Source organism: Pipistrellus kuhlii, unplaced genomic scaffold (genome assembly GCF_014108245.1).
Source record: "Pipistrellus kuhlii isolate mPipKuh1 unplaced genomic scaffold, mPipKuh1.p scaffold_m20_p_2, whole genome shotgun sequence".
Lineage (NCBI taxonomy): Eukaryota > Metazoa > Chordata > Mammalia > Chiroptera > Vespertilionidae > Pipistrellus > Pipistrellus kuhlii.
In genome coordinates, this window is record NW_023425515.1 from 141212232 (window position 1) to 141227506 (window position 15275).

Here is a 15275-nt window from a genome sequence, read left to right on the forward strand (position 1 = left end):
TGGCGATGAAAAGTGGATTTATTTTGAGAATCTTAAATGTACAAAATCATCATGGGTTGATCCAGGTCAACCATCAACATCGACTGCAAAGCCAAATCACTTCAGAAAGAAGACAATGCTCTGTTTTTGGTGGGATCAGAAAGGTGTGGTGTATTATGAGCTCCTAAAACCAGGTAAAACCATCAATACTGATCACTACTGACAACAAATAATCAATTTGAACCACGCTTTGATTGTGAAATGACCAGAATGTTCCAGAAGACACAGCAAAGTAATTTTGTTTCATGATAATGCATTGTGACACACTTCAAAACCAGTTAAAGACATGTTAAAAGATTTTGCCTGGGAAGTATTAACCCAATTGCTGTATTCAATAGACATTGCTCCTTCAGATGATCACTTGTTCTGATCAATGGCATGCCCTTTCTGAGCAGCACTTCAAAACGTATGAAGAAGTGGAAAAATTGGGTCTCTGAGTGGTTTGCCTCAAAACAAGAAAAGTTCTATTGGGACGGTTTCCACAAATTACCTAAAGATAGGGAAATGTGTAGCTAATAATGGACATTACTTTGAATGAGGCACTTTTGATGTTTCTCTTGAAATTATTGTGACCTCTTTGATTACAAAATCTGCATTATTAACTGGTACACTTAGTATACAATAGCACATTTGTTCTCTGTTATAACCATCCTCTATAATAAAAGGGATAATATGCAAATTGACCCTAACAACAGAACAACTGGTTGCTGTACATGCATTGATCACCAGAGGGCATACACTCAATGTAGGACCTGCCTCCCACCCCTGTGGCCAATGAGCTCCTACAGGGGGAGCTCCACTCAGCCACAAGCCTGGCTGACTGCTGCATGCAGCAGTGGTGGAGGGAGCCTCTCCTGCTTCCTCGGCAGCTCTAAGGATGTCCGACTGACGGGCCTAAGCTATCAGTTGGACATCCCCTGAGAGCTTCTAGGCTGTCAGAGGGATGTCTGACTGCCAGTTTAGGTCCCATCCCCTAGAGAGCAGGTTTACCAGTAAGGTGGCAGGTAGACATCCCCCAAAAGCTCCCAGACTGCAAGAGGGTGCAGGCCAGGCTGAGGGACCCTACACCACCACACCCCCTCCCAAGTGCACAAATCTCTAGTAGATTATAAAAATCCATCTTATATTTTTGGTGCTTCATTAGTTTTTGAACCATCTTCTACTATATCTACTCACTGTAGCATGAACTGGTTTATTAACTGAACTAGGTTAGGTTGACCTAAAAGGTCTTCAGGTCCCACTTCCGGCTCTAGTCTATCCATCAAAAATGCTGGGTTACTTATCATCTCTTTGAGTTATTATTATTTCACTAGCCCAAGCATGTTTTACTAACATCACAAATATATATATATATATATATATATATATATATATATATATATACACACACACACACACACACACACACACACACACACACATACTTTTCTAGGCTGCCAGTTCAATAAAATATGTAATGTATCTGAATTTCAGCAAGGTTATCAATGTCTCTTTGGTACTTTTAGGTTAAAATAAAAAAGATGAATGGCAATATATTATACTTTGGCAGCTTCTCGCTCACATAACCATATCCAAAAAGTATTATTTAATAGTATGACATTGTGATGTGGAAAGTTCAAGATTTGTATAATATCCTTTGTTTTTATGATTTATTAACATTTGTATTTATAATTAATTTATGCTTTCTAAATTATTTGTCGGTGTCACAAGTATAAAAGAACTAATGAATATGGTAGAGATTTTTCCTATGGTATGTTGCACAAATATATAAACATATAATGTCTCTAGTTAATAAGTATAACAATAATCATAATAATATAGTATATTAAATTTTACAGAAGATTCTCACATGTATTACTTCATTTGGTCTCCACCTTATCTTAATAAATAGCTAGTATATTACTGCCATCATTTTAAGAGTGATAAAACTAAAGTTTGAAGCAGTTAGTTACTTTATCAAGGAGGAGCAGTGACTGAAAGTAGAATTTCTGATTCTAGAGTAATGTCTGACTATAAAGTTCTATACGTAGCTTTCATATTTCTGTATAACAAATAAAGACATAATATTATCTAAGTTGAAACAAGAAGTTTGAAATATACTAGATCTAGATATGAGTTGTTTATATTTAAAATCAGCAATAATAAACTGCTACAAAAACCAGGGCAATTTGAGTTCCATTAATAGAGGTGTAGTGTCTAGGCTAAAGGGAAAATAGTCACATGATCAGATTACATATCTAGTATTGGATCATATGTTGATGCACTCTATTTGAGGGGCATCACAAGGTGCTGGTCAATGGCTGCTTTGAAAAACAATAAATGTCCAGTCTTAAGACTGCATAACTATATATCATCAATATTAAATAGAAGAAATTTTAGTAAGTATGAAGTTGAATTCTTACAACTCTTTTAATTAGAAACTTTCTTAATACTATACATCTCTGATAATTCTCTCCCAATCATTTTCTAACTCACATATTTACACAGCAAAGTAACAACTTAAAAATTTATCTTTTGAGTGAATATTCTTCACACCTTGGTTCTTAGGACTGGGATGTAAATTTATTTAGGACTATTTTTCTCTTAAATATAGTTTCTGCAGAAGAGATGTTATAATCTGTAATCAGTTTCTGAGACACAGAGATGAGGTAATATGTATTAATATGGTTTGGTGATGCAGGCATGAACTTAATAATGATTCACATTTCATTATTTGGGTATGTTTTTTTTATTACTCCCAGGGTAAAAAAAAAATGTTCAATTATGTTTATTTTAACAGCTTAAAAATGTTTTATAAAAATTTCACCAAACACACTCATTTGATTTACAGGCAATGTTGCAGTTGCATTTTTATATTATAAGAGTATTGGTCCCTTGTTTTCATCATCTGACAACTTCTTATTGGAACCTCAAAGTTATGATCATTCTGAAGAGGAGCAAAGTGTCATCTCTTCAATAATTTCCGTCTCAATTAGCTCAAACCCCCCCACATTGTATGAACTTGATAAAATAACATTTACACTAAGTCATATAAAGGTAAGTTGTTTTGCTGGTGACTATTGATTGTAATTGTGAAACATTCAAAGAAGTGGACATCTATATTGTGTCATTTTAATTATATGTGAGTTCTTGAGTATAAAAATACAGATTCACAATTAAATGTGTAAAGTGGTTACAACTAACTTTCTATATATTTTTATACTTTCAATGTTCTTTAACTGTCTAATAAATACCCCAAAAAAACTAACATATTTGATTCTCCAAATTTAAGCTATATTTTAGTTTAAGTTTTAAAGACATATCATTCATTTTGGGAAGTCTCTGTACCTTGAGGGAATGAATTATAAAAATATAACACCATCAAAGACATAAATATTACTTGTTTAATGAAGGTAATGTTTGGTTGGTAATTATCATTTAAAATAATATTTGTGCAGATATAGTACTGATTAGAACAAAATCAAGAATTTTTTAATATTTCAAAATGAATTTGGCTGAGACCTTTTTACTCTGTTATTGTTATTCTAAATCTTTTTTCAAATTCATATATAATTGAGACAACACAATAAAAAATGATTAGAAATAACCAACTACCTAGTATTTTTATATAATTAAAATGAATCAGGAAACCCAAAGTCACAGGCTGTTTGCTGCTTTTTCACAGTTTTTGAGCTTTCAGTAGAATTTCAGCCCTGGAACATGATTAAAGGACCACTAATCTCCATTTGGAGAGCCTTGAAGTTGGCCAATTCCACTGACATGTTTATGGGCGAGAGAAAGGACTAAAAAAAATATATGCTTGCCCACAATAAAAATGTGTCACTATAAAGACATCCAATAAGGAGAGAAACTAAGTATAAGAAAGTGCAAGAAAATAGCTCATACCTAAACATTGGTGGCATTATATTGAGGGAAATAAAAGGTGTGAAATGTTGTATGAACAGAAACTGAGCAGATATTTTTAGATACTTAATGCAAACAACCCTTTTGACACCAGAAACCAAACACTATTCTTTTAAATAGTGTGACGTTTTCTCTATAGTTTTGTTGGAGGAATGTTTTGGCAGGTGAAAAGATGGGACAACCTACTTCAATCTCTTTGGCACAGCAACAAAACACATCACACATTTCAACAAAAATTCTCCATTATAATTAACAGAAACATTTTATCGTTCTAATTTGCCACTCTTATCAAACTATCTCAAAGTGATTATCATAATGAAATTTCATCACTTTTCTCTGACCACACACCTACCTATCCATGGTTCCTTGTATCTAATAATAAAATGTTTATCCTATTTTTTTCTAAGAAAGTACAAGTTATGCATAGCACCTTCAGTTTCCTGATTCCCTGAAAGTTTACTCACAACTTTAACAATCTCTATATATAATTTATATATATATATATAATTTATAAATATAAAAGGCTAATATTCAAAGTGTCTCCTTGAGAGATCGAATGGGAGATGGGGATTTTGATTGCTTGCTATGACCACCAGGGGGCAGCATAAAACATGGGAGGTGATCAGTGGGGGTGGGGTGGGAGGGGGACACTGAGGGAGTGAGAGAAGGAGGAGGTGGGGGGGCCTAATGGGTCCTAATTGCTGGCTAGGCCTAGAGACCCTACCCATGCATGAATTTCATGCACTGGGCCTCTAGTTAGTATTTACTTCTTTGTTGCTTCAGAGGAATATTAGTAATAGTTGTCATAAAAATATTATCCTTATTCTAAGTTACTTTTTAAATAACTCAGTTAATTCTTACAATAGTCCTGTGAGATATGTACTATCGATATTATCTCCAATTTGTGAATAAGAAACTGAAATTCTGAGAGATTAAATAACTTACTTGTGGTCACTCAATAACCAACTTGTAGAAATAACTTTTATTCCAATAGTCCTTCTCCATAATCCGTGATTTCAGCAGTTATAATATTATTCTGCCCAGTGCTGTTCTCTGAAACTTTCCCATACCTGCCTCTCAAGAAATTATACTTCATTCATGATTTATTCTTCCCTGGATATCTCCACGTTGTTGCCAGTGTCTCCACCAAAAATTGGCTCAAGTTTCTGGCTTCCTACCAAAAAGGGACCACACTCTAATTGGCTCTGTATCTACTTCACCCAAACTCAGTAACACCTCTTATTTAAGTTTCTAAAAAACGTATTATCAATTGACTTTGATCGATCGATAATTTGGATTTTGTTTTCTGGCACACAATTTCCCCTATGATACACATTCTCCCACAACTATCCATACTCTTATACTTAGATCAAATTTTAGGTTAAATCACTTTTTAATGTGTATATTATCATAATTTAGTTTGTATTATTCACAACCTAATCATGAGCATGAAACATCTTTCAGGTATTAGTACATTTCTCTAATTTAACTGGCTTAGATTTCTATTTACCACTACTAAGTTGTACCCAAACTTTGTGACAATACTATATATCTCATCACAAAACATTCAAATATGTAAGATTACCAACCAGCTAATATGATATCCCAGAGACATTTTTCCTCAGCCTCTGTAATCTTGATCTTATCTAGATAGTTTGTTCTTTGACCTGAACATGCCTTTCACTATCATCCTGGTGTTGGGTTTAGTATGATTTTGTTAAAATCCATCTGGGTTTCTATCACTCTGAGGGCAGATGTTTTATCTTTTTAACTAAGAATTTCTGGCTTTGCAACCTATTTAATACTCAACTACAATAATATTTTCCTTCATCAATAGTTGTCTTAAGTTTTAGGAGTGATTCTGTCTTATTCCACATATTAATGGTTAGTCTTGAATATATTGTTTGATACCTCTAGGCCTTTTAACACAATACCTACCTCACAAGACTCAAGGATAAAATTAAAGTATGTGAGAAAGTACCTAAACTGCAAACTGTTATATAATTACTAGAGGCCCAGTGCCCAAAACTCATGCACTCAGGGGAGTGGAGGTCCCTCAGCCTACCCTCTCACAGTCTGGGAGCCCTTGGGGGATGTCCAACTGATGGCTTAGGCCCGCCACTAGGGATGTCAATCAGACATCCTTAGCACTGCTGTGGAGGTGGGAGAGGCTCCCACCACCTCTGTTATGCATGCCAGCTGTGAGCCTGGCTTCTGACTGAACAGGACAAGCACACTGACCACTAGGAGGCAGCTCCTGCATTGAACATCTGCCCCTGGTGGTCAGTGCACATCATGGAGACCAGACGTTCCACCATTTGGTTAATTTGCCTATTAGCCTTTTATTATATAGGACTAGAGGCACATTGCCCAAAGATTCGTGCAAGAATATGCCTTCCTTCCCCTGGCTTCGCTCCAGGCTACCTGGGAGCCTACAAGTCCTCGCTCCCAGCTGGAGTGCCACTCTCCTGTAGCTCCTTCTATCTCTCACTCTCCTGCTCATACCAGGAGTCCCGCCCAGCCACTCTGCACCTGCATATGCAAATTAACCCACCATTTTTGTTGGATTAATTGCATACTCACTCCTGATTGGCTGATGGGTGTTGCGGAGTTACAGTAAATTTGTGTATTTCTCTTTTATTAATGTAGAAAAGTGATTTTTATTTCTATAAGATACAAGATTAGGGTATTAACCATTCTATTACTAAATAATTATTAAAACTTATAGTTCATTAGTATTGTGTTATGATTTCTTAATATACATATCATAAAGAGAACTATTTATTGACCAACTGTCTTATAGTCTATGGGATCAGCCCCTGTTTATTTCTGTTCTTGTCTTCACAGCTCTTTTTATTTTATTTTATTGGTTGTTTTACATAGAGGAAGAGAGAGGGACAGAGAGTTAGAAACATTGATGAGAGGGAAACATCGATCAGCTGCCTCCTGCACACCCTCCACTGAGGATGTGCCTGAAACCAAGGTATATACCCTTGACTGGAATCAAACCTGGGATCTTTCAGTTTGCAGGCCAATGCTCTATCCAGTGAGCCAAACTGGTTTGGCAACACAGCTCTTTTTTTTTTTTTTTTTTTTTTTTTTTTTTTTTTTATCCTCACCTGAGGATATGCTTATTAATTTTTAGAGAGAGATGAAGGGAGAAAGAGAAAGGAAAAAAAATTGATATGAGAAACATTGATCAATTACCTCTCATAGCACCTCAACTGGGGATTGAACCCACAACCTAGGTATGTGCCCTGAATGGGAATCAAATCCACAATATTTGGTGTATGAGACAGTGTTCCAACCAAATGAGCCACCCTGGCAGGGCTTTACTACTCTTTATTTCATTCATTATGCACTAACTGCACTGATTTCAACATGTGTCTGGAAAAGTCCCTGTTCAGTCTTACTTCATAGCTTTCTCATTTTCCATTTCAAGTCTCTGGAATCTTTTCTTCCCCAGTCTCAGAGCTCATGCTCTCATTACATTAAGGTATTCACTTAGATATAATCTCCTCAGAGAGGCCTTCTCACGTAAAATTCCATACTACTTTCTATCTCCTTTCCCTGGTTTATTTTTCTTGTTTAACCATTTCTCATCTCCTCATGAGAATGTAAGGTCAACAATACAAATAATTTTTCTGTTTGTTCAGTGTTGTATTTTTAGTACCCAGGTCAACAATTAATATATATTGTATAAACATCATATAATTATGAGTATCATGCACTCTTCTAAAGGATACATACCTGATCTAATTTGATAATAAATCATTTTCACAACAATTTTGTGACACAAAGTTGATAAAATATGGCATTGTTGCAATGTTAACTTCAGTTTTCCCATATAAAAGCATCCTTCATTCATTGACTTATGCTTAAATTTTTAGACATGGTTTGTTATATTGATATGCAAATTTATAAAATTAGAGGCCTTGTGCATGAAATTCATGCACATGAGGGGAAGGGGATGTCCCTCAGTGCAGCTTGCACCCTCTCCAATCTGGGATCCCTTGAGGGATGCCCAACTGCCTGTTAAACAGACAGTCGGACATCCTTTTCAAAATCCAGGACTGCTGGTTCCCAACTGCTCGCCTGCCTGCCTTCCTGATTGCCCCTAACCGTTTATGCCTGCCAGCCTGATCACCTGTAACCACTCCCCTGCCAGCCTGATTGATACCTAAGTGCCCTCCTGCCAGCCTATTTGTCCCTAACTGCCCTCCCTTGCAGGCCTAGTCACCTCTAACTGCCCTCCCCTGCAGGCCTGGTCTCTCCCAACTGCTCTCCCCTGCAGGCCTGATCACCCCCAATTTCCCTCCTTTGCAGGCATGGTCCCTCCCTATAGTCCTCCCCTGATGGCCTGATCACCCACAACTGCCCTCCCTTGCAGGCCTGGTCCCTTCCAACTGCCCTCCCGTGGTGGCCATCTTGTGTGCACATGGGGCAGGATCTTTGACCACATGGGGGCAGCCATCTTGTGTGTTGGAGTGATGGTCAATCTGCATATTACTCTTTTATTAAATAGAATAGAGGCCTGGTGCATTGGGTGGGAGCCAGCTGGTTTACCCTAGAGGGTGTCCTGCCTCAGGGTGGAGGTTTCCTTGGGATGTGGGATGGCCTGGATGAGGGGCCTGTGGTGGTTTGCAGGCTGGCCATGCCACCTAGTGACCCAAACAGAGGCACTGGTATCTGGGATTTATTTATTATCTACAATTGAAACTTTGTAGCCTGAAGCAGAGCCAAGCCTTCTGCTTGCTCTGTGGTGGCAACCATTTCTGTTGGTATTTATTTACCTTCTATAATCGACACTTTGTAGCCTTAAGCGAAGGCCTGGGCCAGCAAGGGCAGGCGGAAAGCTTGGCTTCCTCCATCTCTAGAAAAACCCAAGCCTCCCTCTTGCTCTCCGTGGCCTCAGTCATCTTGGTTGGGTTTTTTTGCATATTTGCTCCTGATTGGCTTATAGGTATGACTTATGGAGGTATGGTCAATTTTGCATATTATTCTTTTATTAGATAGGATATATTGGTATTTTAAAGATTACAAAGTGATGCCATAGTTGTAACTTTTTCTCTTTTTTCCATCAGTAAAATGTCTCTTTTTCAGACCACAGATAAGTACAGGAGTCAATGTGCATTCTGGAACTACTCCCCTGACACCATGAATGGCAGCTGGTCCTTAGAGGGCTGTGAGCTAACATACTCCAATGAGACCCACACTTCTTGCAGCTGTAATCATCTGACACATTTTGCCATTTTGATGTCTTCTGGTACTTCCATTGTAAGGCAATTTCCTACTTCATATTTATAAGTCACCATGTGTTCTTTTTGTGTCATTTCAGAGAATAATTATATATTTTTTTCTTCGGATGTAAATAACATTTCATTAATGGATGGAATTCCAACATTATCTTTCTATAGTCTTTGCTTCTGTTTTTCTCACCTGCCTTCTACAATATGACATATCTAGACTGAATTTTAGCTTATTTTCAGTCTAGGACTTACCTGGTCTATAAATATGTAGTAGATTGTGTACTAATAGTAATGCATTGACTCTTTGTTTTCAATTGTCCCTTTAAAGGCTACTTATACATTCTGAAGTATACTGGAGTTCAAGGATTTTTGGCTTTGTATCTAAAGTTTATTCCTAAAATAAAATTTAGTAAAAAATATTTGATACCTGGTCAATAAGAATTAGCACATTCATAGCTAACACCATGTTTTATAGAATCTCACAAGATTTTGAAACATGAAAAATCTCTCTAAGGTGAATAGCTTTAGAATGTGTATGTTACATCAGTAATATATTGCATTTATGTTATATAATATTTATTTTATATATCTGTTTGATAATCTTAGTCATTTTCACATAAACATATACAAAAAAATCTTCCTAACCATAATACCAGTCATAATGATGCTTTATTTTCCTGAATGTTAAGTAAGTAAAGAAACTTCTATTCTGTATATAAAACATTAATACTTATCTAGTTATAATAAAACCAAACTTACTCATTTCAAAATCTCTCAACTACACTTATTCGACAATATATGTTCAGCATTTCTAATACCTTTGTTAATGTGTTTTAGATGAATTGCTGCATAGAAATAAGAATTGGTCTTACCACTGATAAATCTCTTTAAATTAACCATGTTCACATTACAATAATGAATTACTATTCTAATATCATGAAACTGATGATTATAACAGTATTAAACCATATACTAATATATATACTATGCCTAGAAAAAATTCACTAATTATAGAACTGTTAAAGTGCCTCATGATTTATATCACATTCCTCTGAATACTGAGCATTTTCCAGTCATCTAAATGCACATGTGTATTTTTACAGTTTATGGATATTTTGATTAATGTTTCACCAAAAAGGGAAGTTCATTATATGCTATAGTTCCTTTGACAAGCTACTGAGTTATTCTCTTAACAGTTTTATTATTATTTTCCTTTAGGGTATCAAAGATTATAATATTCTTACAAGGATCACTCAACTAGGAATAATTATTTCTCTGATTTGCCTGTCCATATGCATTTTTACCTTCTGGTTCTTTAGTGAAATTCAGAGCACCAGGACAACAATTCACAAAAATCTCTGCTGTAACCTATTCCTTGCTGAACTTGTTTTTCTGGTTGGGATCAATACAAATTCTAATAAGGTATGTAGATCTCCTTTACTCTCTATATTTATTTTCTAAATGTGTAGTTTCCTAAGTATTTATGTCATAGAAATATGACTTATAATTAAGGGTTTAGTGTGAAAACACCATATATACTTTGTTCTTAAGTCTTTTCTAAGTTTAATGATACTAACGTATCTAAGCAATTTGCCTATCAATTCCATTAACTAAAATGTCCTTCATTATGAGGAACTATTGAGGCAAATGAAAACTTCGCAAAAATATTTTGATTTTACATGGGCATTAAACAAAGGCAGGAGGAGAGAACTGGAAATAAAATTTATCTTAATACAACATAAAAGCAGCAACGATTCATAGGTTAAAATATGATATATCGGATCTACCCAGTTACTACACTTAATTACCCACTACCCATTTTCACCATTATTAACAGAGGGCCTTATAAAATAATTTTCCATATTGTGTTTAGTCTGGGTCCTCCTTGAAACAAACATTAAACATGCAATGCTTTTATTAGATGAAATGACTATGAAAGAAAATAAGAGAAAGACTTGGAGAGCCATCAGACTAAGATACAAGTCTGATCCCAAATGAAGAAGAAGGGAAAGCAAGAGGGGTGGGTAGAAGCCTTTTACCCAGCAGTGCAGTAGTAGTAGTAGTAGTAGTAGTAGTAGTTGTTGTTGTTGTTGTTGTTGTTGAAGCCGTTTACCCAGCAGTGCAGTAGTAGTAGTAGTAGTAGTAGTAGTAGTTGTTGTTGTTGTTGTTCTTCTTCTTCTTCTTCAACAACTTATCTAGTAATTTAATGCTAGAAATGAATTTCAGTTTCCTTTTTTTAGTTGTGTCCCATACCCAGCAGTACATTTTAAAGAAAGTTCAGCATGGTTGTTCAGGACTCCTTTCAGAAGACCTTGAGCCAAAGTTACATGACAAAGAATCCTCTGTCTCTCAGAAAACAGGACCATCTTAAAAGCCCGCAGTGTCAGGTCAGAGAATGGCAGCAGCCCAAGGGCCACATAGGCACAGCAATGGTTTTTCTAGGAGCCCAGGGCAGCTGCTCTTCTTGCAGGTGGAAACTAGAGAAGGGCATTGTCATGGCCATGGAGCCAGCTGCTCTTCCTGCAGGGAGCCTGGATAAGTGCATTGTCATGCCAAGGAATATGAAATTGCCTCCATTTCTCCATTGTTTCTAGAAATATTTCAAATATTAAACTAATCATTGGCTATCCAGGTTTTCTTCTGAAGTAGATGTGGCAAAGCATCTATTTTAAATAATATACATTAGACATGTCTAGTGTTTGTTTATTTGTTTGTTTTGCAGTGGTAGTCAGGACACCTCTCAATTTCATATATCTACTTTACATATTTATTCTTATAAAGTGTTTCTTTTTCATTGTATTTTATCTCACAAATTCTTTCCATTTTCAAGCCATATTTCATATTTCATGCCCTCACTAAAGTGGTTCCCAAATTTTCATCACCACTGGTATCTGTTCCCAACCTTACATATAATAGTACTCTCCAGTGTATTTTAGTATGCAATCTTATTTATGCTTGAATTATACTGTTTTAATGAATGCAACATATATATATATATATATAAAAGCCTAAGTGACCAAATGACCAAACAACCTTTTGGCTGGTCGTTATGATGCACAATGACCACCAGGGGGCAGATGCTCAATGTAGGCGCTGCACCCTGTTGGTCAGTGCCCTCCCACAATGTAAGCACTTCTCAGCTGATGGATGCCAGACATCGGGCTAACAGCTGGAGAGCCCAGCTGTGGCAGCGGCAGGTGCAATGGGCCAGGATGAGTGGAAGCAGTGTGGCTCCTGGCCCAGGCTCAGGCTCTTCCCTGGACACCTGCTGTACTACTAAATCCCCAAAGGATTTCCAGATTGCAACAAGGCGCAGGCCAGGCTGTGAGACCCCACCAGCACATGAATCTGTGCATGGGCCTCTAGTAGATATATAAATATGCATTATGTTATTACTCCTGTAACAGATTGTATTAGTTCTATTAACACAGAAGTGTGTAGCTACTTCTTTTGTTATTTCCATAAGCCTGACTCCAATAATAAATATGAAGTAATTACTAATAAATAATATTTAACTGAAATCATCTCAAATTTACCTGGCAATCTTGTAACTTAAAGTGATTCTTCAATGGATATTTTGTAAAATATGTCATCATTTGTTTTACAAGTTCAATGTTTGACTCTTAATCAAGATATTGTGGCTTGTTTAGCATAGTGTTAGAAATAATTTGTATCCTTTGAGCCTGAGTAAAATAGAGTGAAAGCATCTTCAAAACAGAAATCAACTTAAATCATGATATATTCACTAAGATATCATAGCTTACGTGTAAACTCACAAGTTATCATTTTTCACATTATCTAAGTATGTAACTAACTCTCTGGACAAAGAGAGTAACTTAATTCTATCACAGAGTTGGTGAGTATTTACATTGGTGAAGCACCAGATCTTTCAAGTCAGATGTAAGTGGAACATCTTAAAAAGCTGACACTTGCCAGGAATATTTTAATAGGATCAGGCATTATAAAAAGTGGTTTACAGAGAAAGTCAAGATTTTGTGACAGGGTAATGTTTAAGCAAACATTGCTTATGTGCCTTTTTCTTTTTTTCTTTTTTCGGTTTATAGCTCTTTTGTTCGATCATTGCTGGTCTGCTGCATTACTTCTTTTTAGCTGCCTTTGCATGGATGTGCATTGAAGGCATCCATCTCTACCTAATTGTTGTCGGAGTTATCTACAACAAGGGATTTCTGCACAAGAATTTTTATATCTTTGGCTATCTCAGCCCAGCTGTGGTGGTTGGATTTTCAGCATCATTAGGATATAGATACTATGGCACCACCAAAGTGTAAGTTAAGATTATCTTAAAAGATTTGAAATACAATTCTGAATATGCTTTGTATATCACTGAAATTTTTGTTTTGTTAAAGTACATACAATCACATTCATAGATGTTTATCTATTACTTACTTTTCAGGTGTTGGCTTAGTACAGAAAACAACTTTATTTGGAGTTTTATAGGACCAGCATGTCTAATCATCCTTGTACGTATATTTAAAATTATAGCTAGAGGGTTTTTTTTTGTTTTGTTTTTAAGTGATAAAGAGGGCTTAAATTTTTCAGCCACTAGGCCTTATTCTGAGGGGGATAAATGATTTTGAGCACTTTAAGTATATCCCTTATTAACATTTAAATATATTGTATCCCTACAAGAAAAATATATATGTATCTTAAATTCAAATCTATTACAATCATTTACCCCTCTGAAGGAGTATGTATTTCTGCATAACATATAGAAAAAAAACATTTCCCACTTATCAGTAGTATCTTAGCATACCTCAATACCTAGAATGTTCCAACCAGCCGATAATATGGCATTTCACATGTGTTTGTTACTTTATATTTTATCAATGATCAGTGAACTTTGAAGATTAGACTGTCATCTTTATAGTGCTATCATCCTGTGTACCCTGTTATCATGAAAGTGGTTTTACGCTAAATTGCGACATCTGAGGAAAGAACCCTCTATTTCTCATGAGCAGACAAGTCACACTGATAGTTCTTTTTCAGCTAGAAAGAGGGCCTTTTAATTCTTATCGGAAGTGGTTTCAAACCTACAAATGTGGCAGGTGTTATATGTTCCATTCTAAATAAAAACATTTTTATATGTCTCAGGAGCATTTTAAGGGCTGTAAGTTTCCAAAGCCATTCTGAATATAATAGTCTGTCAATGAATCTGGGAGGTCAGGCAAGGTTCCAGGATGAAATGAATTGTCGGTGGAGGAGTTATGACCATATTTTGGACAACTTTGTCCCGCATGTTTTGACCATAAACTAACTAGTTATTTTTAAAAAATGTTTTCTCTCTCACTATTTCCCCATGTGTTTTTATTGTTATGAGGAAGCTGCTAAGTGGAGAAGACTTGATATACAAAGCAGAGAATTTCCATCAAGGGTTATTTTTTAATGATGTGGGTGAAATAAAATGCATTAAGACACTACATTTTTTTCATTGTCACATAAAATTGTTTACCATTTCAACAACAAATCTAGTATAATAATATAAAAAGAAACCATTGACTAGATTCTAGCAAAAATTATTTCAGTTAGTGTCCCATTCACATATTTTCATATGTCATCCTGAGATGAGTATTTTGTGTGAAAACGTGTTGTATGTCTAATTTTACCAAATTTCTCTACAGAATGGACTATCTCTGACATTTTTTTCATATAAGTGAAAGTTCTGTGGATCAGTGATTCTTGTAGTTTAGATGAAAAGTAGAAAGTTAGAAAGTGTACTGAAAACAGGAAAAATAGCAGCCTATCTAAAGTAATTAAGAGGAAGTGCTCCCTGAATTTTTTTTTCTTTTTCTTATATAAAAGAAAAAAACTGAATATTGTTTTATTGTAAAGTTCACAGACTTTAGATGGGCTTATCTAAAAATGAGTCTTGCAAAATTTCCCAGAAACCTAGATGAACATCACACTGTCCTTCTTTGGAATTAATGAACCAATTTATCTTTCATACAGTTTCAATATGTAATTATTCCTTTCAATCAGAGGGCCAACCTACTTAAGAAATATATGAGGCAGCTCAGTGTTACTCTAACATTGTTTATCATTTGTATTATCTTTAAAAACTGCAGA

The 15275-nt window shown here is 35.7% G+C and overlaps 1 protein-coding gene across 2 annotated transcripts in view; it reads left to right on the forward strand.

Moving 5' to 3' along the window:
• Positions 1-15275, forward strand: part of ADGRL4 (adhesion G protein-coupled receptor L4) — a 112991-nt gene that overhangs the window by 73196 nt on the left and 24520 nt on the right. For both annotated transcript variants that reach the window (XM_036446672.2, XM_036446674.1), the window contains 5 exons: positions 2870-3075; positions 9046-9219; positions 10410-10613; positions 13256-13476; positions 13606-13672. In XM_036446672.2, coding sequence (XP_036302565.1) covers positions 2870-3075; positions 9046-9219; positions 10410-10613; positions 13256-13476; positions 13606-13672 — 872 coding nt within the window. The remainder of the gene's footprint in view (positions 1-2869; positions 3076-9045; positions 9220-10409; positions 10614-13255; positions 13477-13605; positions 13673-15275) is intronic.